The 25,990-nt window shown below is 41.2% G+C and overlaps 1 protein-coding gene across 6 annotated transcripts in view; it reads right to left on the reverse strand.

Annotated features, from left to right (window-relative positions):
• The window catches only part of KANSL1L (KAT8 regulatory NSL complex subunit 1 like), a 66,108-nt gene extending 40,461 nt beyond the window's left edge, over positions 1 to 25,647 (reverse strand). For 4 of the 6 annotated variants that reach the window (XR_006167054.1, XM_042808470.1, XM_042808468.1 and 1 more), the window contains exons 1-3: positions 25,546 to 25,647; positions 17,600 to 18,717; positions 2,110 to 2,251 (exon numbers count right to left, since the gene is read on the reverse strand). Coding sequence is in view for 5 of the 6 variants with exons in the window: in XM_042808470.1 (XP_042664404.1) it covers positions 2,110 to 2,251; positions 17,600 to 18,687 (1,230 nt within the window). In the remaining variant the exon portion in view is untranslated. The remainder of the gene's footprint in view (positions 1 to 2,109; positions 2,252 to 17,599; positions 18,718 to 25,545) is intronic. The other 2 variants (XM_042808469.1, XM_042808466.1) reach the window with 2 other exon arrangements.
• Between the last annotated feature and the right edge of the window lie 343 nt (positions 25,648 to 25,990).

The raw sequence follows: 25,990 nt of genomic DNA on the forward strand, positions 1-25,990 counted from the left end.
CACAGAAGTCTAAACCACAAATTCTTAAGTCAGAGGAATAGGAAGACACACAGGAAAAGTGGTGAAAGGAGGGGGACACCACCCCCTGCTTCCACTGGAATTTTTTTAAGTTGCAGAATCCTGTTGACCAAGCACGGAAAGAAGAAAGCAGAAAATGAAGGAGAAAACTGACAGACTGTATGAAAAGGGAGAGATGGAACAGGCACAGGAGAAAAGAGGAAGAGGAAAGAATTAGAAGACTAATATTGACTATATAGGAATTATAAGTTATATGGGTCACAGTCGTTAGGTTTTGGCAATGAACTCCCTCCTCCCGCAATGGAATTGTTTTGTTTTGCAGATATACTTTTTTTTTTAAATGAAAGGACTCTCAAAGATCCAGAGCTGCTACTTCTATGTGCATAGAGACGGAGAAAACACAATGCAGTAGGCCAGGAACTGCCCACAAGTTAACCATCTCCCTTCCTATTGTGTTACGGTGTTAGAGGAGTGGCGTTGTGCTTGAAATCATTGTTCACTGTCTATGAATCACATTTTTTTTCCCCCTCAAAAAACATGAAAACCACTCTGAAACCATTAAACACAGCATACAAGTTCTAATGATATTGTGTAACTACTTTGTAGACGCTAAATGAAAACAAAAGAGCTCTTCTATCAGCCCACACGTTCTTCCACAGCTGCTGCACTGGTGTACTACAAGCATGTATACAAAAAAAATCAAATCCGAACAAAATACACTTCTACCTTCACTATGGGACACAATGTCAAATACTGAATACCACAGCTGGTAAAAGGGGCATGAAGTTTGCAAAAAGGAATGTCACTAAAGATTTCTACCAGGAAGATGACTAGGCTCCCAGCCAACATACCACCTAATGTGAAGAAAATGCATGACTAAAAGAATACTATTTCTCTCATTTCTCTGTTATTTATTTCTCCTTTTTCTGCAGCTTATGAGACCTATGCCACCCTAAATGCTGGTAGCTTTTGGGTGTAACAGTGTGCATGTACTTGGTATTTAGGACAACACTAACATATGAGCATTCTCACCTTTCATCAAAATACAATATCTCCTTTCACTTCTGTGGGCACAGGAGGCAGGACAGACCCTCAAACAAAGGCTCTTCACTTATTTTTTAAAGGAAAACCTAACTGGGGAAAAGTTGTGAGCAGAAGAGACAAAGTTGGATATAAAGAGGGCTTTGAGGGCAAAAGTAGAAGAGGGAATCATTTTTCTTTTCAGAGGGAAGTGCTCTCCGGGGTGATCTTCCTCTCCTTTTAAACTCCCTCTAAGTCTCACGTTCAGCGTCATAAAGTCTAAAGCATCTTCTGGCCCCTCTCCATCTGTGCTTATCTGACCTCAGCATAGATCAGACAACCTCCACGAGGGTCACCAGCAGAGAATCAAAGAGCCCTCCTCTAAAACCCCTCAACTATCACACCACCAGAATTATCACAGGTTTTGTCTCCTTGCACATGCAAATGACCTGGGGAACCCATTAAATTGATACATAGATTATTAATGTTTTAGGAATGTGACTTTCCCACTGTCTAGCCAGTTCAATTTACAAAAACTCGTACATGAGTTACACACATTGGAATTTTAGTAATTATTAATCCTTGACCTGTTTAAAGTGCTGTACAAACATTAACTAGGTAATCCTCAGAATAAACATGCACTGTAAATAACAAAAAACAAAAAAACACCTCAAACCCCACAACACAAAAAATGAATAACCAAGCACCCCACCTCAAAATCAAATCTTGCCTCTTCTGCAGAGGGAAGAACTAGTGTGGTAAATGCAGTACCCTGTGCTGGGCCCCTGAAAGCCACTAACAAAGTCACTAACTTAGGAAGTAGGAAGGTAAGAGTTCCCAACTCCCAGTTCTGTACTGGTGCCTCTAGGGTACAATACTTTTTAGCTCCTGATGTCTTTCTCATTAACCTTTGCATGAGATAGCCTGCGTGGATACAAGAACTCTAGGACAAAACAAACAACAACCATAACAACAACAACAACAACAACAAGGAACCAAATAAATAAATATTACAAGAAACACTGTCAAAAGATTATTTGAAAAGCCCATTTATGAGCTTACAGACAATACCTTGGTGGCACGTATCTGCCTGTGAAGGTCAGTTAGTTGTTGGATTTTGTATTCTAGTTCTGAAATCTGGGCTTGAAGCCATGTCCAACGGCTGCCAATCCTAGCTCTGTCTGCAAGCCACTTCCATTCAGAAGTATAGCTGCTGTGAAGACAAAATGCTGGTTAGTCCAAAAATAAAGATAACCACATTTGCACAAGAACATTTTTGACAGCTGCTCTGCCTCATGTTGCAAGCATCTCAGTTGCTTTCAGAAGATATCTGATTATACCCATCCAGTTTCACATCAGCTTATTTCTGTAACTACAAAACTTGCCCAAACCAGTACGATCAATGTTCACTGGCTATTCCCAGGCTAAGCCAGTTTTCTGTTCTCTATTCTGAAACCCAGAGCTGGAGAAACTACCAAACTATACCAGTTAATGCAGATTACAGATCTACCAGCAAGAATCCAAATTCTTACACGTCTCCTCCCACACAATTCCACAAATATCGTTTGTTAACAATTGGAATCTATTAAAACACCATCCAGCTATGACCAGCTAGATATCAAGTCACTACCCAGAAAAACAACTAGGTAGTTTAGATTTATTTTATTCAAGTTATTTTATAAATAAAGCTGTGTAAATATTGTGTAGTTAGGTCATTCTTATTGCTGCTTACAAATACGTGTATTTTGCTACACAAAAGATACATCTTCTAGTACCTGACATAGTGATTAGCTTAACTTTATTATGCTAAACTCATCACTGGCATCAGCAAACTTTACTCAACCTACGTATTAAATAAATGACTGACATAGTGATAGCACTCAACAAATAAACTTAATATCCAGTAAGTTTAAGCAACAGAGACAACACAATGCAATATTTTAGTATGCTGCTTCCACTAGTATCCTACCATTGACTGAGTTTATTTACTTAAAGAAAATGACTGCTGTTTTTTTCCCACTAAAGTTGTCAAGTAGTTTTCCACAGCTAACTTAAAAGAACTGTAAAAACAAAATCAAACTTCTGGAAAAGAAGTGCTTTTACTGAAGTTATTGGGGTAAGTACTGGATCGAAATCCTGGATGACACTGTATGTAAGTTTTGAAAGGCAGAATACCCCTGGTTCTCCAGGCAAGGAAGAGTACTGAAGTATCACAAAAGATGCAAGAAAAAGCAGATGCCAGTGAATTGGCATAGGAACATCACACAAGTGTAATTGTTTCCCACAGAATGTTGTGTCAGCTACCTGAACAACAAAACAAAGGTAATACATCACCCTGCAGAAGATGCTAGACATTTCCTGCCATGAGTAGAGAATCGCTAAATTTGAGAATCCTAGTATTTTCAGGGCAAAAATTATTAAACATAATATAATTCAAAATCTCAGAACTTTCAGTCTACTTTAGCTATCAGAAATGGTAAGAATAGACACTGTCTCTAGTAGGTTACCTCTAAAACACATAATTTCCCCTTTTTTAACATAAATTATCTGCCCACACAATTTACAACCATCTTAAACTCTCTCCTACACAAACAAAATGAACACATGAAATTAGACAGGAGATTGAAATGTCCTATTTAAATTCAGATTCTACATGCAAACAAATAACGTGAATTACCAACAATGAGAAACTCAAAGAACTCTATAAATATATACTGTAATAAATTGTTTACTCTTAATATATTCTATTAGTGATTTTGTCCTAGGAAAAAAGGCATATGAAGTCACCTTGTGAATACCCATTTTTCTGACAACTCCTTCTTATTTCTCTTTGTTTTTCCATTATCACCAGCACATAGTAAATATCCCTGGTTACTTGTGCTTTAGACAGGTCTTCTTGCCAAGAACTTCTCTGGGATCGACAGCTTTTACATGTTTGTGCTTCCAGAAGTCATAAAATACAGTTTGCGGGGAAAGGTGGGAATCCGAATTCCTTGTTGGCCCAGGTCAGAGTTCAATTAAATAATGTGTTCACACAAGTGTGGTGACTGGAATAGTTAGGATTTGTCTCAGAACCCTGGGATGGCAAAAAGCTAGTCCTAAGGAAGAGCTGCTTAATGAGGCTGTAACAAATCCCTTAGTTAATCGTTTTAACAAAAAAATTAAGTAGGAATAAAGAGGATAACCAAGAAAAAAACAACAGGAGTGTTGAGTTGCTTATTCCTATTCTTTTCTCAAAAGACAAATGAACAAACAAACAACAAAACCCCACAGACCAGGACATTATAACAAGAAAGCCCAGGTGAAAGAAAATAAATCACACTGACAGAATTACCTCCCAAGATAGATACAGTAGTTTGGGTAGGAAGGTGAGCTATCCTCAAACAGACAAGGGGAGAAGGGGGAGCAAATGAGAAAAATAAAAAGTGCTCACACAGCTAGGAAACAAGAATTGGAATGAAAAGGGTCAGTGTTGGTCTTATGTCACATACACTGTACGAAGTCAGCATGGCAGTAAGGGAATCCATAAGCAATACCAAACCACACCAGATAACAGAGGAACAGATAAATATTATAACCTTAAGACAAACAAATCATATCCTCTGTATATTACTCTCTTACATATGAAAAAAAAAAATCCTCTGCGAAGATGCATTGCAAGTTATTTTTCAAAAACATGTCTCCATTTTTTTTCTTAAACACAATATTATTTCTTCAATTAATTGCATTCACTGTTAAATATATTATGTAGATTTTTGCTTCATTCTAAAATACTATGCAAGTGTTTCTATAAGGCTATAAAGCGTACTATATAATTAAACTAACAGGATTTAATTACACTGTAATAGTGATGTCCTCGGGCTCCTCTGTAAGGAAGAGTTTCCACTGAACTAAGCACAAACATTTTAAGCTCACGCCAAAGGAAGCAATTTTAGCTTCTCTCTCCTGCCAGCCCAGGCTACCCCGTGCCCAGCGCCTGCACAGGCACTTGGGCAGCTATACTGTGACACGGATTAGAGACTTGCTCATGGTTAATTTTAACTTCAGAGGCAGAGTGAATGAAGCAAGTTCAAGTCTAGATCCCTTTCACAGTTTTGATGCCTTGCAGACAGACAGACGCACAGTTTTACTCTGCCGCAAGGGAAGGGGCAGGAAGCTCCGGGCTAGGCAGCAAGCGCGAGCTCACATTTACAATCTGAAAATCTATTCCTGGGACGTTAGAGTACAGCATAACATTCTCTCAGTAAAGAAAGCTGTTTCAAGGTGGCACCAGTGAACTCATTAATTCTGTAAATCCAGAGAAGAAGAAAAAAACCTCCAACCACAAAGGGCTACAAAAATAACCAGGCCTGTTACTGAAGGAGGAAGTCAGAGCAGGTGCTAAAGTAGAACCTCCTGCTCTGGTTCTCTGTTGGGAATGAGGCAAGAAAAAAAAAAGTTTCTGTCTGTCCCGCTTCCTGTGTGCTCCTTTTGCAAAGCATCTTTATTCGGTTTCCGTGCTTTTGACTCTTACATTATACATTCTCCACAGGAATCTCAAATTCATTCTTCTCTGGCAACTCAATATAAACCATGTTACATTTGCAAAATCTTCTAATGTTTGGTACTGTACTACGGTGAAATATTAAACTTACATATAAAAGTACTGCTATTGTGATGACTCTAAACCTGCAGATGATCTCCTGCATTCATTCAGGACTATTAGAATTGGAAGACAACAGAGCAATACTGGCTTTGTATGAATAAAACATCTCATTTAATTCCCCTAGAAAAACACACTGGAATTGCATTAGAGGCAAAATTTATTTCCATGTGAGATACTGGCTTGCATTTCCCCTATTTTGGTTAACTGTAGGAGGTCAATCCTGCACAACTTGCCAGAGAAGAAAGAAAGAAATGCAGAAGAACAAGCCACAAGAAGCACAGATACAAATGCAGACAAAGTATGATCAAAAACACAACTAGGAAGCAGACATTTAGGTTGTGTCACTCCAAAGTGTGGGAAAGAATTCAGCTGGGGATTGTCAGCATCAACAGAGGCAGAAGAAGCATTTCATCAAAGCTACTTGCTTTTGCTGAGACCAAAAAGGCAAGTGAAGAGCACTAAATAATGTATTGCTGTTACAGTCAGTACTATTGCTTGAGCTGAAAGAAGTTTTTAGCCATAATCCATGGAACTAATATATGGATGAACCCCTCAGCACTCTTCCCTTTCCCAGAAGAGAAAAAAGAATTGAGAACAAACCAGGCTTTCATGCCACCAAACCAACACACCAAAATGCAACAGGACTATGAGAGGTATTTCCAGTGCCTCCAATATGTTGTGGAAGAGATTTATGTTTTCCCAATAACTAAGATCAGTCTGTTCCAAAAAAACAAAACCAGGCTACCTGAGTGCAAAGGGGAACTGCTAACCAAGATAAAATTCCTCTGCTAGACACACACAGTTGTTTGGGTTTTATGTGTGTGTGTGGGGGGGTTATTTTTTGTTTACAGGAGAGGAGAAGGGGTGGGGTTTAAACCTTTTAAGGCATATTTTATCTTTATAAGCAAACAAAACAACAAGCATGAAAACCAGTTCATAAATAATGAAGGAGAAACACAGTGGTGTTTAAAATGCACAAAAAATACAGAACCTGAAATTGATAGTAAGTATCCAGGTCAGTTGATTCAAATAGGAATGGTGAGCACAGGGAAGACTATTTTAGAGCATGCAGCCCTGTGCCCAAGGCAAGATTCTCCAGAACTATCTTATATCCTGAAAATTAAAAGGAAACCGAGGCCTTCCAGCTTCGTAACTCCCAGTGAGAACAAGTAACATGTCCCTACTATGACACGTCTGCAGGGACAATGACAGGATGCTTCCTACTGAACAGGAAAAGAGCATGCTTGCAACAGACCCACATCAAAACTTCAAAACACAGGTCTGCCAACCCAAAACAGCATCTCCTTCCAAAAGGTTTGTTTCAAAGAACACCAATGTTTTCCAGTTACAACACTCAAACACCACCAAGCCAGCAAGTAGGGCACCTGTGTAGTCTGGGTGGGAAAAATTTCTCCAATTCCGAAATTCTGCATTAAACATAAAAACAACAGTTCTTCCTGACATCCCCTCACACTTACATTTCCACTCAGTTTCCTAATATGATGTATTTTGCCCTGCCTGCCAGGCCACATCCAGTTCAGTTTAATCCACATTGTTCTGGCATCCAGTTTTCAGATGATTTAGTCCTAAAGTGACCCCGTGATCCTGACCTCTACCATCCCTGCTGGTTCATCCCCCTCTCTCACTGGAAACTCCTGGGCTACCACAGGCCTACTGACAATCATGCGACAGTGAAGTATTTGGGAGCAAGAAGCAGCTCATAAACTACAGAGTGATTACCCTCAGGATAAAGAGCTAATCATCTTCCTTGGTGGGGGTCGCTGAAAACAAAGGCAGAAGGTTATCATTTTATGAAGGACTCAACTCCGGAAACTGAAAAGCAAAAAATTTGAAAGTTCTCCAGATCTTTAAATCCCACCCAGATATCATACGACTCACAAGGAAACTCATGAGACAACACTCTGGAAAATAAACCATACCTCCCCCAGTTCTCTTGGGAAGCTCACTCAGTCACACAGAAATATAAAATAGTTCATATTCTCCACATGGCACTCTATCACAAATGCTGCACATCACACTAGTACGGTGGGGGTCCCCCAGGAGCAGAGCTGCAAGCCTGTGAACTTCCTGAGCTGCCCCTAATTTTACACCAGCGTTACAGTCAAGTTTTCCTGTGACTACACAAGGCAACGCTCAAAAAGCAGCTGGCCTGAATACAAGCATTTTCTTGCAAGCCATCAAGGTGAGCACAGGGCTTCCGATACCTTCTATCAACATGCTGGTGAAATTCAAAGTGTCCATTTTTCTTCCCTCTGCAGGCACTGACAGTGAATAAGAGATTACCTATGAAAACTAGGAGATAGTATAATATAAAACATTTAAATTATGTGAATTCAGATACATGTAGTGCATGTATTTTAGATAATCTTAGCTAGATTTTACTCATGAGATGAAAATGCCCACTCCCAACAAAACCTTCCAACACTTGTAATGGCTGAACAAACATGTCCAACTATGAAATGACCCGTAAATGCTTTCTCAAGGACTAATTCTTCCCGCACACCTACTTAATGTTTGTTTTCAGAAGGAACTAACTTCAGCTGCTGTTGAAGAATTAATTCCCCTGGACCAGTTAACTGTTAAACCCATAATAACCACATAATTAAAAAAACAGTGAGTGCTGTTTTATGAACTCAATCTCCTCCACACATTCCACAGTGCAAACAAGATTAAGACAAACTGCAACAAATAACGTCCTCTGGTATCATGTCTGATCAACGCTACACAACAAAACACTATTTACTCTGACAGTTCACTATCAGCCTTCGCTCAGATCATCCAGGAGCACTCACTGCAGCCTGACTACCAAGAGAAATATGCCGCTGTTTTGCGACAACCAGCACCAAACGAAGCTATGCCCCCCAAAAAACCAAAATCAATTAAGGGAAGTTCTCTGGTACTTAAAATTGTACTGCAATCTCTGCGAAGTTCTGCAATCAAGTCATTCTAGAGCCTCCGGGGTTGCTGTCTTCTTTGGTGTTTAACAGAAATTTTTACCTGGCAGAGATTTTCATCTGAAACACTACACAGCTTCAGAACAGATGGGTTACAGTTCTCCCAGACATCAGCAACTGCTTATCACTACAATTTCTGGCACCCACGCCTGGTCCCACCATCTCTGACATACTGTTGCCATTTAATACTTTCAGAATTGCATTCAATAACATATGTTGATACTAACACTAATACACATCTTATCTTCCCAAACCAAAAACTTTATCCAGTTTAACATTTCTGCTAAGCCAACAGGCCTGAGGAATTTATGCCCTGACACTTGAAATTTCCAATCGTAGCTGTGACTTTCCCTTGAAGAGAAAATACATGGTACAGAACTGGACTGGGGAAAAAAACAAATTAAGTAGCAACAGAGTATGAATATTTCATCTTCCACAAATAAGTTTAAAAGGGACAGTGGGAAGGTGAGAAGAAAATCAGTATTCAGGAAAAAAAGGCTGTAGAATAAAACTTAAAATATAAAAAGGGAAAGTCTCTGTGCTTGGACACCCCAGCAAAGGAGAAATTTCATAAGAATTTCACACTGGAGCTCTATATGCTCCCCCACCTGAGAAATCACATCTTCCAAACTGCTGAGATGCTACAGCCAGTACTTGCCTGCTACAGCGTTCCTGCAAAGAACCACACTATTACTACAGGTTTTATATTGGAAACTGAACTGTTATGATGGCACTGAATTGTTAACTCAATTTAGGGCTCAACAAAAGAAATTAAAAATTTAGCTTCTTTAAGCAGTGTTGTCTGTTACAGTGCTGAACTCTTCCAATGGCTGCCTTCACAACCTGGTAGGGGCTTTTCATCTTCAATTCTGTTTACATAATTCTTTAGAGATGTTAACAATAAAAGGCCAAATTGGTTGGTGGAGGTCTGGTCAGTTAGAGTATTAACTGCACAAGAAATAAAAACCCATGAAAGATAAACAACCAGCACCATTTCCTCTTTTATAAAAATTAAAAAAAAACAAAAAACAAAACAAAAAAAAAAAAAAAACACACAAACAAACCAAAACACAACAAAACCCAAACCACTGCAAAATGTGTCTCTGCTATTGCCTTTTGTTAAAAATACTTTAAAATGAATTTTTAAGATTCCATTGGCTCCCCCAGTACCCCAGCTTCTTCCACTAAACCTCAGCATGCCACAGATCAGCCCAACATGGAGCAGAGAAGCAGGCAGTGATAACCTGCAAGGAAAGAAACTTTAGGAACACCAGGGCTGCCTAGAAACAAGTTTCTTTTATTGCCTTTGAAATGTCACAACATCAATAGACTAACAACAAAACACCAGGAACACAGGCCTAGAAATTCTCAATAAGTATTACACAACTGCCCTTGAAAAAGAAATCAAGTAGTGCTAGGTCTGGATCCCATGCTCAGCATAAAACAGAGCTTCCAATATATTCCCCTAAAGATATGTGCAAATGGAACATTATAACAGCATACAAGCAGAATTTCACTGCTGTCCAGTCACTGAAGTTGGACCCAAAATTTGTACATATATTCTTACAAGGAATAGGTAGGTATAGTATTTGTGTAACATCCAACTCCAGCGAATAGCTAATTTGATTCTAGTTGTATATATTATCAGATTTCAATGTAAAAATGGATACAAAGCATATTCCTTTTTGAGACCTTTTGGATACACAACTAACAGCTGATGCAGAACTTTCATGCCAGACGCACTGGAAATCATCAGCAGGTTTTTGGTAGCAGAGGGGCTGCAGCCCAGCAGAACGGGTCAAATATGTCCAGGCAGAGACTGAGAAGAGACTCAGAAGGGGCTGTGGCTGGTGGGGAAGCCCACAGCAGAGCAAACAGGTTGAGGAATGAGGAGCGGCAGCAGCAGCAAAGGTACCACTGCACTCTAACCTCCACATCCAGCTGCCTTGCTGTTGGGCGGTGGGAGCAGTGCACCCACCACACGTGGGAAGGTGCCGGGGGGAATGGGTGAACAGGAGAGCTGGAAGGATCCCTCTCAGTGGGAAGGGCAGTTGGACAGAGCTGGGGCAGATCCCGCTTCAAGCCCTGAGGCCCGGACCCAGCCCAGCTGTGGGACCCAACGAAAGCTGCCGAGGGGCTGTGCTGAGGGCAAAGCCCCCGATCGGGGTGAGCCCTTCCCCAGCGGGGACCCCGGCACCTGCTCTGGGGACACGGGACACCCTGGTACATCAGAAACCCTGTCCTTTGGGGCCCTGCAGTTGCCGTAAGCATGTTGTGATTAGGTAACAGAGGAGTCACCAAACAGTACCTGGCTGGCTGCTTTGCAGGGCAAAGATGGCATTTGTTACGAGGTTAAAGCCCACAGACGGATCTGCAGGGACAAGAGGTGGAGAGTGCACTGAGCGTAGGTTTGAACAGTTGCAACCTTCTTGCTTTGGGTGTTTGGTAGTTTACAGGTGAAACTCAGGTTTCACTGCGTTTTATTGCTGCCCAGTCTACCCCCATGGGTTGGGAGGAAGGGCAGTTTAGAATGCACATATATTTAAACATGGTTGTTCAGGTTTATTTTTTTTCAATATCAGAATCAGCAATTAAACGTTTATTAATTTAAAATTAAATTGATTTAAATTCCCCAACAGAATGCCTTTTCTTACCCACAACAGCAAGATAAAATATCTGGATGAAAATAAAATCATTTACAGCTATTTCAGTTTCAGTAAAAAAGAGCACAGGTCAATATATTTAAATCCGACATCTAAAGTTACATTCCTAACCCATATTTAGCAGTATGAATGAAACCCTGTTACAGGAGAGCATTCCTATTTTGGGAAGTCTTTATGCACACTTTTTATTTCATGTGAAAAGGAAAGCATTTAAATGATTTCCTGTATCAGGGGCCCACGCACACTGATTTTCAAAGGCGCTGGATGTATCCCTTTGAAGTAAATTCTTATGAAATCAGTGCTATCTATAAAATGAAATAATGTTGCCCTCACTTTACAAGATGTTATAAAGACAGCTTGTAGTTGTTTGTAAACAATTCTTTTCATTAAAACACACACATTTCACGGCTTAGCAAAAGAAAAAACCTAGCCATAAAAAACCTGATTAATCAGCAGTTGCCATCAAGCAGCAAACTCTTCTTGTCTACCATTTAATTAAGCATGCAAAGTTATCATGTATACACGTGTCTGATTATTAGATTTTCTATTCTACTACACTATGTTGACTGTGTATTAAAGTGTCATTCAGAAGAGTAATGCCAAGTTTTTATTTAATATGCATTCAACAACTATCTAACTCAAAAGCTTTGACATTCCCAGCTCTGAGATTTCCTTGCAGGTTACAACTTGTCAAACCTCCTGCCTTTCATTAAAACCTTTCAGTCTGCTTTCAGCATCTGCAAAAATATTAATGTAATTACAGGTTAGAAATCAGGATCCTCACTCACAAGAACATTAGTCTGCTATTGTGAGAAGGAAGTCTTGCTCAAAAGCAAGTTATTATTGCTGTACGTGAGATCTCTAAAGAAAAACAGTAAATTCATGTGGGACACTAAAGAAGTTGTAAATCCATCTTACGGAAATCCAACCAAGTGGGGTTGAATGTATTCTGAAATAATACATGTATCCCTAGAGTGAAAACAGAAGGTAATATAAAGCTATCTTTTCTTTCAGACCCTAGTAACAATTCTCCTCCCACATCCTAGTGACAGGAGCCAAGAACTGAGAGAATGGAATTAATGAAAAAGTGATGTATAAAACATTTCAAAATCAGCATATTATTAATACCTATGATTTTATACTTATTCAAAAGCCCTCCCATTAATCTTATATGCAAATAAGACATTTCCCAGACTTGTAAACTAAAAAGGTCTTAAAAACTGGAAACAATCGGGGTTTTGTGCTTAAGAAAAATGGAGAGCAGTATTTAGTACTGGCAGACTCTCTTCCTCCCCTTCCCAAAACCAGAATTCAGTTCTCCTATAAGGTATGAAGCAGAATTACAGCTCAGAGTGGAAAATTAGGACCTGACCTTGCAAAAACAAACAGCTTCCCCTCATAATGTGGCTCCAAGACAGGCAACAAACTCCAGCCTTTAAGCAGTGCCTTCTATAGTGAGGCCTGCAGAACTGCATTGATGTTGTTCAGTTAGCCATGAGAAAACTTGTTAGGAAAAATGGAAAATAATCCAAAACAAAGAGGCTAGATCTGGAGATACTAGTCAATATGTTCTTCCTTCCTGTATTCTCTCTGCTCTTCTGCTTCCTTCCCCACCAAGTATTTGTACTAAAAGCAGATTTCCCATCTTCTTTCCTTCCAACTAGCAATCTAAGGGAAAAAAAAAAAAAAAAAAAGAATGGAGAGAGAAAAAAAAACAGAAAAATTTACTATCTCTGCAAATTCATTATAAAAGTTTCCAGGCACGATAAACCCTGAGGGCATGGAAAAATATAACAGTGCTTCTTCGTCAGGCTTGAGGTTGCTGGAGGATAATCAGTAAAACATGTCCTTCAAAAATCAGTGGAAAAGCATGAAAACGTTTCAGAAGGAAAAAATCACACTAAATGATGCAAAAGGACTGTATTCAGATGGGGGAAGGAGGACTGGGAAAACAGGGCACAGGACTTTTCATGAGTTGACAGAGCTACTTATTTTGCAGAAAAATCCACTGTAAGCAGCTTTTCTCTCTAGTCAATTAGGTACGTGTAGTATTATTTGATGAAGTGAGCAGCTGTGCCTTCGAAGAACCCCAGTAGTGTATCTTTTGATTACAGAAGATCACACACACAGTGCATGCAGAAGAAAAACCCTGTACCTTGTAACTTTAAAGGTTTCCCAAATAAGCACCTCAGCATCAGACCTCTTTGTGGTACACTGTAAACAACCAGAACTTCTAACCACATCAGGAACACACACAAACTACATGAATAAGGATGTGAAGTTGGCCTGAAAGATACAATACATAGCGCCCACGTCAGAGCTGAGTTGTCGAAAAAACTTTGAGCTCACATCCTCCCCCAATTCAGTGTTTGAAATCTGTGACCATTTCTACAGATAATCTTCCATCTTCATGAACCATAAAGTAGGCAAACAAGTTCCAAGTAAACTCAGCTGGTGAAATGTTGTCTACATTGCATTTCAAATGGTTGATGTTAAGTTGTGAATTCCCAAAGGAATTATTCATGGTCAGCTTTGTGATGCTCTCCTCAGGCCCTCCATCCAATTTGGTTGTTAATGCCTAACAGGTAGCTAGTGAACAGCACCTAACATCTGCCTTTGAGAAACCAGAAAGAAGTACTACCATAACCCCTGTGTAGTGTCTCAGGAATTTCCTACACCCAAAGGCTGGAACTGTACTAAATACACTACAAATTACTGATGGAAATGTGGTGCTTTGCTTAAGAAACTTTCGATGAAAAATGACAGGTTAAAGACATTCATTCATGAGCTGACACTAGCAGCAAAATGACAAAATTCCTGAAAAGAGCTAACTGTTTTTTCATACTTCTTTTTAGCAAATACTCAAAGGACCAAATATGTTTTGATTAAGCCCTTGAAACAAGATGAGGCTTTCCAATTACTCTAGGAACTACATAAGTTCAATAAGTACTGTGAATTGTCAACTAGAAGAATAGCCTTCACCAGCAGACCAAGGATCTTTCTTGTCCTGAGGACAGCACCTATGCAATGCACAAGGGATGAACAATGGTCTATATATCTTATAACAGCTATTTGCAACTAAATAACAAAGGTATTGAAATAGATGGATAAAGGCAATCTTACTTGGGACACAAAGCATTGAGATACAGCTCAGAAGAGCTTATGTCAACACTCATTGGGCAAAACTCTTTTCAGGATAATGAGAATGAACAGGTTCAAAATGCTAAAAATAGCTCCAGGTTTTTTCCTACCGTAAAGAATTTGAGCCAGAATCAACTTCTCCCTCCTGATGGGAAACAGGCTGTTCTCAGGTAAACACAGTAAGGGCAGGTTCCTCCCTCCTTGCACATTGGCTTGACACCTCCTCCCCCCCACAAAAAGGATAGAAAGCACCGCAGTCATGACAATGACCAGCCACCAGCATGATTATACCCTCAAGTCAAATGCAATCAGTATACTGTGATATAGGCAAAACCAAGACATTTTTCCCGTTCATCACTGCATGAATAGAACCTTCTAACATCTACAGTTAAGTACTATGAAGAATATCATTGAGGAAGAGTCCTTCCAGGTCAGTAAAAGTCTTCACTATGAAAAATAAGTCACAGGCGAGGAAACGAGTAGTCTCTCACCCACATGATCATGTTATTTCTGGAAAGCACTGAGTCAATTCCATAGGAAAGGCATTTCAAAGAATGTAAATCCACTTAGCAGAAATAGAAATGGATGTTAACTTTGTTTGTTTCTTTTGTCCAGGTGAAAGGCAATCCGAAGAGCCTTAAAGTGGTAAAGCTCAGGAAACAGCAAATCTAAACAGCTGCACTCCTGAATAACTGATTTACCTTTTTCACCTAGAAGAAAAAGTGCAGTCTTTTATCCACAAAGACAAATCTTAGGAAAGTTGGAAAAATGAAGAAAACCATTCCAAGCTGAAGATAATGATAAACTCAAATAAGAGACAGCCTGTCCTCACTGCAATGTTAATTCAAGCATTGCCTCAGCCTATGCACACATCTTAAATTAGGCAGTACTTTAACTCTGAGCTTGCTGGCCCAGCAGCACAGTTCAAGCTCCAGTGATTCTTGCACTGCCAATGCAGCAAGGCCTTACTTAGCTAATGTACTTTGCTAACCTCGTCCCTGCTGCTGCGTGACTGGTGTTCAACAGTAAGAACAGAAAAAAGGGAAGAAAAAAAAAAAATAAAACAACTCACAAATAAAGGGTTACACTGAGTCAGACTATAGATGAACTACCCAGTCTCCTGCCTCTTAGCAGTGGCCAAGATAACAGTCTTACAACAGGGCAGGCAGGGAGGGAGCAGTGCTTCTCCAGAATACTCCCTCAGCTGCCAGCAACAGCAGCTTGGGGATTTCCTGAGCCAAAGGTGGTGTCTTTGTACTTAATAATCCTCTGTGGATTTTTTTTTCATCAGTGCAACAAAACAAAATGAGTAAGCCTTAAGTGGAAAGATAACTTAAGGAATTCAAAAGCCACAAGAAGAATAAAAGGTAAAGGACTGGCGGGCAGAGTTGGAAACTTGACTGTCCCTGGCAAGAAGTAAAAAAAGAAAACCCTCACACAGAACTGTGCTCCAAGTTCTACATTATCCACTACCCTTCAAGAATCAAGAGTTTCTCATCAGTTCGGGTTTTTTTGTTTTTTGTTTTTTGTTTTTTTTTTTCCAGTTCATGTAATCACAAGATAAGAATCCTAGAGGCAGGGCTATTATTCAGGAGTTCAAACATACCAGCCAGGAGAAGAATGCAGATTCTCTTCTGTGGGGAAGAGCCCAAAATGCTGTTTTTTCATTAAAATATTTCAACAGGAGAATAATTCTTTTGCAAATTGAAATATTTAAGGAGATCTTAACCTAGTTGGCAAGCCATGAGGCTTTGGTTGGACTTTAGTATGGTATTTACCATACTGACAACATGTAAAAGGAAATGAAAACTAGTTTTTATTTTGCACTTTTTCTCCTCTCTGTTTTCCAGGCCTACCAAGTTTAACAAAACACAGCAGCGATTTGATACAACCATGCTATACTGAAGCTTCCCTAGCTGAAGCTATAAACATGTAACAGGGCACAGCTCTTTCTGATTTACAATGAAGCTTCCCTGATTTCATCTGAACACTATGATTTCAAGAAACAGACCAAGAAATACAGGTTTTTAAATATTTCTTTTTCCTCAAACACCAGTGTCACTCTTAATGCTTTCTAGACACTCCCTAACAGCAGAGAGCATATGAAGAGATCAGCAACCACAAAACCAGTCCTGACTTCAAGTGCTAGAATGTGGGTGCCATGAAGCTCCTACCAAGCTGCTGTGTTTGTACAAAGCTCTATCCCATGGATCACTGTCCTGACTATCACATCCTAACAGACCTTAACACATACTCTGTTCTCTCCAGCCATAGGAAGGGGAAAGCAGGCATCCCTTCACTGCTTTCTAAAATTTCTCAACCACAGAGGTTGTGTTAATAGTATAGCAAGGTAGGGGTGAAAAATAAAAAAAGAAAAAAAGAGGCTGTACCACCAATCATCAGGGAACAATTTTACTATCTGCTTCTCTTGCCCACCACTGATTGCCAATGCTACAATAATTTGAACTGACAGGATCCCTGTCAATTCAAGACAGTTAACTATATTAATTTCCCTCTGCTCCTTCTTGAAAAAGATATCAGCAACAATAAAAACACCACTGTTACCTTCATTCACAGTAGCAGAACAACTTCACTAAGTAAATTAACATTTTAAAAATTGTAATTCAAAGAACCAAACTTTTTCAATATTCAACCCCCAAATACTGGATGGCTTGACACCTTCATCAGATTATCATTTTTACTCTTTATCACATCGTAGTGGTTTCCAAGATCCTAACATGGACTAATTCTTAAGAACTCCAGAATAAAATTAAAATCACTTTCACACTGGCCAAAAATATAATTTACAGCACTGCTATCACTATTTGATTTACAGCACCATCTGAGGATTGAATAATTAGCAGTACTGATGTGATGCAAAGTGACAGTGTTCAGTGTAAAATCTAGCTCTCTACAGCCTAGTAAAGTAACTGTTCCTTAAATGCTGTAATTAGGAGAAGTTCTTACTTTCTGCCAGGCCCTTGCCAAACCTAGCTCACACAGGCAGTCCTGCTGATTTCAGCAGGACTGTCTATTGAGTGAGGTTACTCACACAAGAAGGAATCTGCAGGTCTAGACCCTTCCATCTTGATTTATAAGCATGAAGCACATGAGTCTAGCAGGAATTTAACACTTACGCTTCCACAGTTGTTCTTACAGTCCGTTCCTCACCATCTTCATCTGAGCTGCTACATGTTGCATCAGAGTCCAGATCCTTCTCCACGCGAGACAGCAGCCCTCCAGTAGAAAGTGCAAACCCCCGGATTTCACCTGGTGCAATGCTAACTCCGTTCTGTACGTCCGTATTCAAACTACTCTCCAAAGTAGCTGCACTGTTTTCTGGCCAACCTTCAGTGCACCTGAGGGAGCTACTGCTCAAAAATCTGGCTGGCTCATGGAAAACCTTCATTCTTTGTAGCTGGTGTTTCACGAAGCATTTCAGCTGCTGATCACAGTGTTTGATAACATGCTTTGCCAGGAGCATTTGTAAACGTTTCTGAGTTCTTTTGGCGCGACTGATTTCCATTTGTTGCTTAGTGACACACTGGAGTAAGCGAGCATACACCTCCTCCGGGGTGCAGCTCAAAATCCCTTCTGAAGGCCCGTGAAGAATTTGGTGTAATAAATCCCCTTTTATTGTTTCAGCGCAGACTTCCAAAGCCCTACCCAAAAAACCATTCTTCTTGTACCATCTACCATTTAAAAGCTGCATTTCTTCTGCATTACTGGATTCAGTTGCATTTGAATCCAAAAGTCTCTGCGTTTCTGCCAAATTCGGAGATGTGGTCTCTGAAAATGCTTCCCCTTTGACCTGTTCCTCAGGTTCTGAATGACTAATTTGACCAAAGGATGTGTCAGCACCATTATGTAATGAATTTCTCATCTTGGAGCAGTTGGGCTCTCCCGCTTTCATTTGCTTACCGGTTTTGTTGCTAAACGCAGAATTTGTACTCATTAACAAGACAGACTGATAGCGCTTGGAAGATGGTGGAGAACCAAAACGCTGCACACTGAAGATATCATTCCTGAGGTTGGGCTCAGCAGTGGGGAACCCCAGGACTGAGCAAGTAATCTGTGCGATGGAGTCCTCTTTTATCTTCTCTTCCACTGCTCTGGAATTTTCCATGCACAAAGCTGTATCAGACTCCATAGCTCTAGAGGACAAAGAAGGTGACAAGTGGATACCATGACCTTTTGTTGCTGCCTCTCTGAGGGCTGGTGTCATTATAGCTACGGTAGGTAGTTTACAGCAAACCTGAAAATAACATGGGCCATGTAAATTTTCTCATTTTCATGACATGGTACAAACACAACTCTGTCAGATATTTCATTCTTTCAACATTATTTAAAGATTCCATAAAAAAGGACATTATCTAAAGAACACAGATAGACTACACTCCCTCCCAAGTCAAACAAGAACACTTTCTGGTTTTTTTCATTGAGAGGTTGTTCCACGGGCAATGAAAGCCTTTACCTCTCAGGGGAGTAAGCGTTCATACCTCATTGCATTTCTGATCCTATCAGTCTGAAAAATAAGACTCACAATGTTCAAGACTGTCATCTAATCTTGCCCAAACTGAAAAACATGACCATAAGCCATGTGACTAGAAGGATGCATTTTAAAATAGGTGTGCAAGTATATGTATATGCACATACACAAAGAGGCATATCTATGCATTCCCACTCTGGAACTCTGGCTGGATTTTATTTTAATCTGCTCTGGAGATAAGTTACTTTTTGAGTTGCATTTGATTTTCATTCAAGTGGGTTTTTTTTAATAGTTAAATGAGTCAACATCAACAGTATCATAGAAGTGGTAGCTCTGCAGCCACCTATTACAAGTTCAGCAAAGCAGAACACCTACCACATGATGAAACACTTTGAAATATGCTCAGAGGCACTGTTGGGAGAAATATATTTAATGTCAATCTGTATAAAACAAGCATTTAAATAATTAATTAATTAGATATCCTCACAAATACACTTTAGAAACCAATCATCAAGGCTAATGCTTTAAAAAAAGAGAACTAAGTTCTAAACGTTTCCTAAAAACAAAACAAAACAAAACAAACAAAAAACAAAAACAAACCAACCACAAAACCTTTCCTGTGCCTTTGTATCCAGTTTTTCTTTATTCATCAAGCACTGCCTGCATAATACAAACACAATACTCTCTGATAACAATTTGAGTAAAGACACAGTATTCCTTTACAGACCCTTTTGCCTGTGTCTTGCTATAGCTTAGTTGAAGGCTTCCCAAATTTGGGGATCAAAAGACCAGTGTTAACATTCACCACTCCGGGTCAGCAGCTACGCTGCCATGTCATACTGTATCTATTCCACAGCCTACAGGGCAGGAATCACTGCCTTAGACTATACTTTCAGCTTTGTTTAGGAGATGGTTAAATAAACCCAGTGAAAGATTTAATTGAACATGGCCTGCCGCATCCTGAAAGATACGCTACTGTCAGTTCCTCATTAAGAAGCTAGAGACAAAACCAGAAACAGTAAGAGAGTAGTAACAAAAGTGAGTGTAGCACAGTAATTCCACGGTAAACTCTGTTTAACCAGTGTACTAGTTGAGCAGCGTTTCCACTGCCCTCCTTTTAATGTCTTCAATTTCTTTGATCTCCACAGCAACTGCCTAGCTCAGCAATTTTCAACGCACAGATCCCATAAGGGGTCAACGATTCTGAGGCTGCCACATACGGATCTTAAGAAAAGCAAACTCCCTGTCTGAAGCCTTAGCTGATTTGTAACTACAGGTTTTACGCTGAAGGTACATTACATTTACATTAAAGGGAGATGTGGAAACCTAAGGAGCTGAGAAGTACAGTCTGGATACTTTCTCCTTAACCCTCAAAACATGAAGAAAAACATAAGGAGCCACATTCTCTACTACTGCTTTAACACTCTCCATATGCTTTATTCACTTCTCATTGCTCCACATATACTTCAACCATGAGGTTTTCATCTCTGTACACCCAGCACCACAAAGATCAGGTTTGGTGGTCCTAATGCTAATTCTAAATGATATTAAAATCCCCAGGATTTTAACCTTTATCAACGAGCCAATAATTTTAGACTACAAAGAAATTCAGCACAAAGTTCTTCCCAGTGGAGAGCCATTCAGCAAGAGTTCTGTTACTAGGATCGGACAGGGAAAGGCACTGATGGGATCTGGAGTCCCTAATCGCAAAGGCTCTGGTGACTTGGCAATGCTCTCAGCATCTGGCTGACTCATGGCTTTGTGTCTTTCCACTCTTGTAAGAGCTAGCAGGCACAAGAACTTTTAAATTCAAAGGAGTATGGATTCAAACACCTACCACTCCCCCCATGCAGCATATGGCAAATAACTATAAGTCCAAGTGATTTAGCATGGCGTAAGGGGGAAAGAACTGATGCCCACACTTTCTGTGGGGTTACTGTCCTCCTGTTAGATCTGTCCCTGGGAACCCCAAGAAGCTCTCTCAGAAGGACACTGTCAGCCTGGTATCTACAGACACTAAGCAATGAGTTTGTAACTGCTCCAACTTCGCTATCTACCTTCAGTAGCTCAAGTGATTTAACAGTCACAGATTGCTACATCTGAAAGCCAGGAAACGTCCACACACAGTAGAGCTGCTGCTCAAGCAAACAAGAAGTGTGGAGATGTATATCTCATACCTATATGATAGAGGCTATTCAAAACACTGGCAGCATAACATTTTCAGAGTGCTGTGTTTTAACTTGATTGTATTCCCTCAAATACTACCTACCCTTCTGGTACAGCTTCAAATTTCCTAGATTGCAGTGAATACCATTAGAAAAGTATTTTAATGGGGGTTTTTTGAGTTTGGGTGACATTTTTTCTTCTCTTTAGGGGGAAGAGGGGAAAAAATCAAAGTACCCCCAAATTGAACCACACACATTAAACTTAAGAGCACTGACAAACTACTAGCTAATTAGGAGTTCCTGACAGAAGACACTTAAATTACAATATAGCTAAAAAAATAAATAAAATGCTTTTGAAGACAGAAATCACTCAATTAACCCCTTACCCAGCAATCTGCAAACTTCACACAACGTTTCTGCCCTGAAGACAGTCATATGAGAAACTTCAGGTGTGTTTCTCTCATTTCAGTGACATTAAAAAGACTTTATAAAAGCTGGTACTGTCCCAGTCTCCAGTCCCTGGCATTTCTCCAAGTAGTTCACACACACACACACACGAGTCATTGGTATATTGAGCAAAACAAATTATCAGCTGCAAAAAAATGAAAAACAAATTTTAGTACAAATACTTGGCTCGACGAGAATTGTACAATTTTCATTTTGTCACATTTTATTTCATTTTGGCAGAAAGCAGCAAAAATAATTTCACTCCACCCTTACTGGAAGTGAGTTTCCAGAGTTAAATCTGTTATCTTATAGGGGGGGAAGTGCAGAGGGAGGGAAGACAAGTACTGCAACATGGTATTCAGGAAGAGTCTGTATTTTCATTCTGGGAAAAGCTTTTTTGTCATAGGTAAACCATTTCAAGGATGTTTTCCATTGTGGATTACTTGAGGTTTCAAAACCAGAACAGCTGAAATGCCACTAAACTGGCAAACAGTTTGCTTTTCATCTGCTGAATATGCACTTCACTTGAAAGACTAGAAAGTATTGTAAAAAAGAAAAGCTGACGTAAAATAAGTACCGGGGAAGGGAACAAACAAGCACCAGACACGCACAGTACAGCAACTGATGTTTAAAGTGACTTTATGCTTATCCTCTCCTAATGCCTTAATTACCCAGGAGGATATAGCTGGGAATTGCAGTTTACCACAGCCCCAGCGCCCCCCCCCACCCGCACCCTGCTCCCTTCTCTCACCACAGCTATGGGTCCCTAACCCCCCAATGACCCCTGCTCCTCCACCGCTACTCTCCCCTGATACCTCTGCTTAGCTCTTAGTCCTTACTCGGCATTTCCCCGTTATACCCTTCTCTACCAGGCTTACCTCAATGAAATTTGACTAAATCCTGAAACTAGTGTCTTCATGTTGGTAATTAGCAGCACCCTATTAAAGTAAACACAACAAAACCCAACCACAAACCTGCCTTCACACAGGGTGGCATTCCCTTCCCAGCTTTTGCTTATAGTCCTTTCACTTTTTGACTCTGCTCCCCTTTGCATAACAGTATCACTTTTGTTACACAACACTTCAGACAATGTTTGGGGAGATTTTAGTTTGGGGGGGGAGGACTGCCTTGTCTTTTCATGGGTTTTCTTTTTCGTGATCTTCTCCTTTTCAATGACAAAAAAACTCCGTTTGCATGAGGGTTTGTAAGGTTACTCTGTACCAGCCTTCTCTCCTTGTAAATTGAGTTGTCCTTCCTCATCCCAAACACCTGAAACTTGTTAATGGTGAGATTCCTGGAGAACGGGAGAAGATTTTTACAGTTACTGTTTTCTTTTGCTTTCAAATTCAGGGGCCTACAAATAACACTTCAAATTAATACAGCTGTTTCCACTTTATTCATAGATTAGCAGTGTTTCAGATAAGCAAACTTCCAATGTTTATTCCTTGTCTAGAAGGCATTTCAAAAGCAAAGCAAAGTCACTGGCAGCAGAGAGCATCTGGTGAAACATCCAAAATTAAGCTCAGCAGGAATGTTCAAGAATCCTGCATGCCAAACTGACAAGAGCTGCTTTAAGGCCTCTCAGAGAAAACCTGCAGAAGAGACAGCAGCTACATGAGCAAGCTCGATCTGCCTACAACACAACTGACAAAGCCTGGTTTCCTAAAGCTCTGTGCCGTTTGCCCCATAATCCCTAGCTCCTCTTGGACAGCCTTCCTGATAATCTCTGGATAAAAATAAAGCAGTGCTCTGCCAGACGGGCACCGCTGCGGCGCTGCCTTAGCTGTGCTGCCGGGACCGAGCGCCGCTGCCCAGCCGAATGTGCAGGAGCTGACTTCAAGCCTTGCCCTGGTGGGAGACACTCACTTGGGTACACTTTACCTACCTCTCCCAATTTTCACTAAACTTACAGGATCGTAATAATTTCCAAGAATAAAGAGAACATCTCAATAACATAATCTGCATTTTCTCACAGAATAGTTTGCAGCAGTGACTGAGAGAGATATTGGTCCCACTGGGTATGTCCTGGTTAGGAGTATGAAAGAAAAAGTAAACAAGTCCATATTTAACACACCTGGGACTAGCCTTTAAGAAAAGGAAAAAAAAAAAAAAAAAGAAAAAAATCAACCCAGTAGGCAGCTTTTGTTTTCAGTTCAAAAGCAGTCCAGTTACTCATGAGTATTTAAGCATTTTCGTATTCTGATCTATTAATAGGTTGGAGAAAAAAACAAAACAAACAGGATTATGTGGGGAGTCTCAGCTTTCAGCAGCACTCACTGTGCAGGCAGTACTATACAGATAAAACTGCAAACTTCAGTGTTTTGCACTCCGCAGAAGATATAAGCACAAATTTTTCCTCTTTGAAAAAAACCCCCCGAAAAACACAACAAAACACACGTACACCTAAAAAGGATCTCTCTTTGAACAGCAAGAGAACTCAATTTAAGGCAGACCACCCAAACAGTTTTAATCATAAAAAACATCAAGAAGGACATATTTCAAGTGGAACTCATTAGTATTCACTTACGATAAAATCCATGACTCATTAAAATCTCTGAACAGGGTTGTTTTTCTCCTTGTTCATAACCGCTTCTGAACAGAGAATCATGTATTATTTCCAAGTTGATTATTATGCTACTAATTCCTGTTCAGTCTATAACATTATATATTTGTAAAGTAACATCTGAAAGAGTTTTTAACATATGCTAAACTTAAACACTTTTTGTAGTACAAGACAGGTGCCTCTGCTAGTAGGTTGCACATATGTCTCCAATAGAAATAGCCGTAATACTTTTAGATCCATTGTAAGCTCCGTATCAACATTTCAGTTATCCTTCTGAATTTCAGCCTTTGAAGAGAGGGCCATAAAACCTGATCTTAAACAAGATCCATTCAGCTCTTAGACACTGACTGGAATTTAAACTTCCCAAAACATTCACAGAATTTCACAATCTGGAACAATAAGGAAGAAAAGTCCTAAGGCACACAGACCAGCTTTCTGAGTTGATACACCTACTAGCATTATAACCATGCTTTAACCAGCTTGATTGTTAATATTTCCTTTTTGTTGAATTAAGCAGAAAAAGAAAAGGAAGTATTTAGCCTTTACAAAAAGCAGACTTTACAGTAATTTGGTCACTGGACTTTCATTTTTTTTTCTTAAATTGGTTACTTTGCTTCTCAATGCTGAAGGAGTATCATGTACCCCAGCCACCGCTACATTTTGTTTTGGGAAACGCTTCAGTATTTTGCAACCAGGGAGCTGATGCACAAGGTCGATTAAAAGACTTGCTCAAGACCACAGAGGAAATCTCAACGCAGGCTGAGAGATGCACCTGGATCTGAGCTTTTGCTCCTTTATCTATTCAGTGTTATCAGTAAGTGGTCTGTAGGCTGGGAAGCCAACCTGGTCCTGGCCACTCGAAGGCAAAGGAATCTGTGGCAATCTGTTCACCTTCACTATTAGACGCAAGTTTTAACCCAGGAATTACAGAAACCAAAAAAAAAAAAAAAAAATCACACGTGAAAATGCGGGCTAAAGCTTTCCACTCATCCACTGACCCGAACGTTAAAACCACAAAGAACAGAGCAGCACAGCACCACGCGCCCACCCTGCCGGAGGACGCGGGAACCCCCCGTGGGTGCGACACGGGGACGCTGCGGAGGCGGGAAACGGCCCCGCCCCATCCCCCGCCCTTCGGCCCCGCCCCCCGCCCAGACCGTTAGTCCCGCCCCACCCCGCCCCCATCCCAGTCTCCTCCTCGCGCATGCGCGCCAGCGCTCGGCGGCGCCACCGCCGCTCCAGCCGCGGGAACCAACCGCCGCCCGGCCCCGGTTCCCCCCCACCCCCACCCCCCTCCCCTTTCCCCTCACCGCGCCTCAGCGCGGCTCTCCCCCCCGCACCAAACCCTCCCCCCCGGCGCGCAGCGGCGGCCGGCCGGCCGGCGGCCTCCCCGCCTGCCCCGCGAAGCCCCGCGCTTGCCTCCACCCGCCGGCTTCTCCACAGCGGCGCCGCCGCCTCCAGCCCGCCCGGCGCGGCTCCCACTGCCGCTGTTGAAGAGTCCGCGCCCAGCTAAAGCGCAGCTCGGCGGGCGGGGCGGGGCCTCCCCGCGCAAGGAGGGGGAGGAGGAGGAGGGGGGGGGGGGTCATAGGAGGGGAGCGGCACCGCCCCAGGGAGGAGCGCGGCCAATCCGGCGCGCCCTGGGGCGGGGCGCAGCCGCCCGCCATTGGCGGGGGGCGCCTGACGCGGGGACGGCCCACCTGCCGCGCGCGCGCCTCCGCGGGGCGCGGCGGGAGGGGGCGGGGGGGGGGGGGGGGTGAACGGCGGCGCGCGGAGCGTCGGCCCCTGCGCCGACCGGGGCTGTGAGGGGGGCACGGCCCCCGTCCTGTGGGGATTTAACTCCCAGGATGTATAAATAATTTTTTAA

This window comes from Tyto alba, unplaced genomic scaffold (genome assembly GCF_018691265.1).
Source record: "Tyto alba isolate M040663 unplaced genomic scaffold, T.alba_DEE_v4.0 Super-Scaffold_7, whole genome shotgun sequence".
NCBI lineage: Eukaryota > Metazoa > Chordata > Aves > Strigiformes > Tytonidae > Tyto > Tyto alba.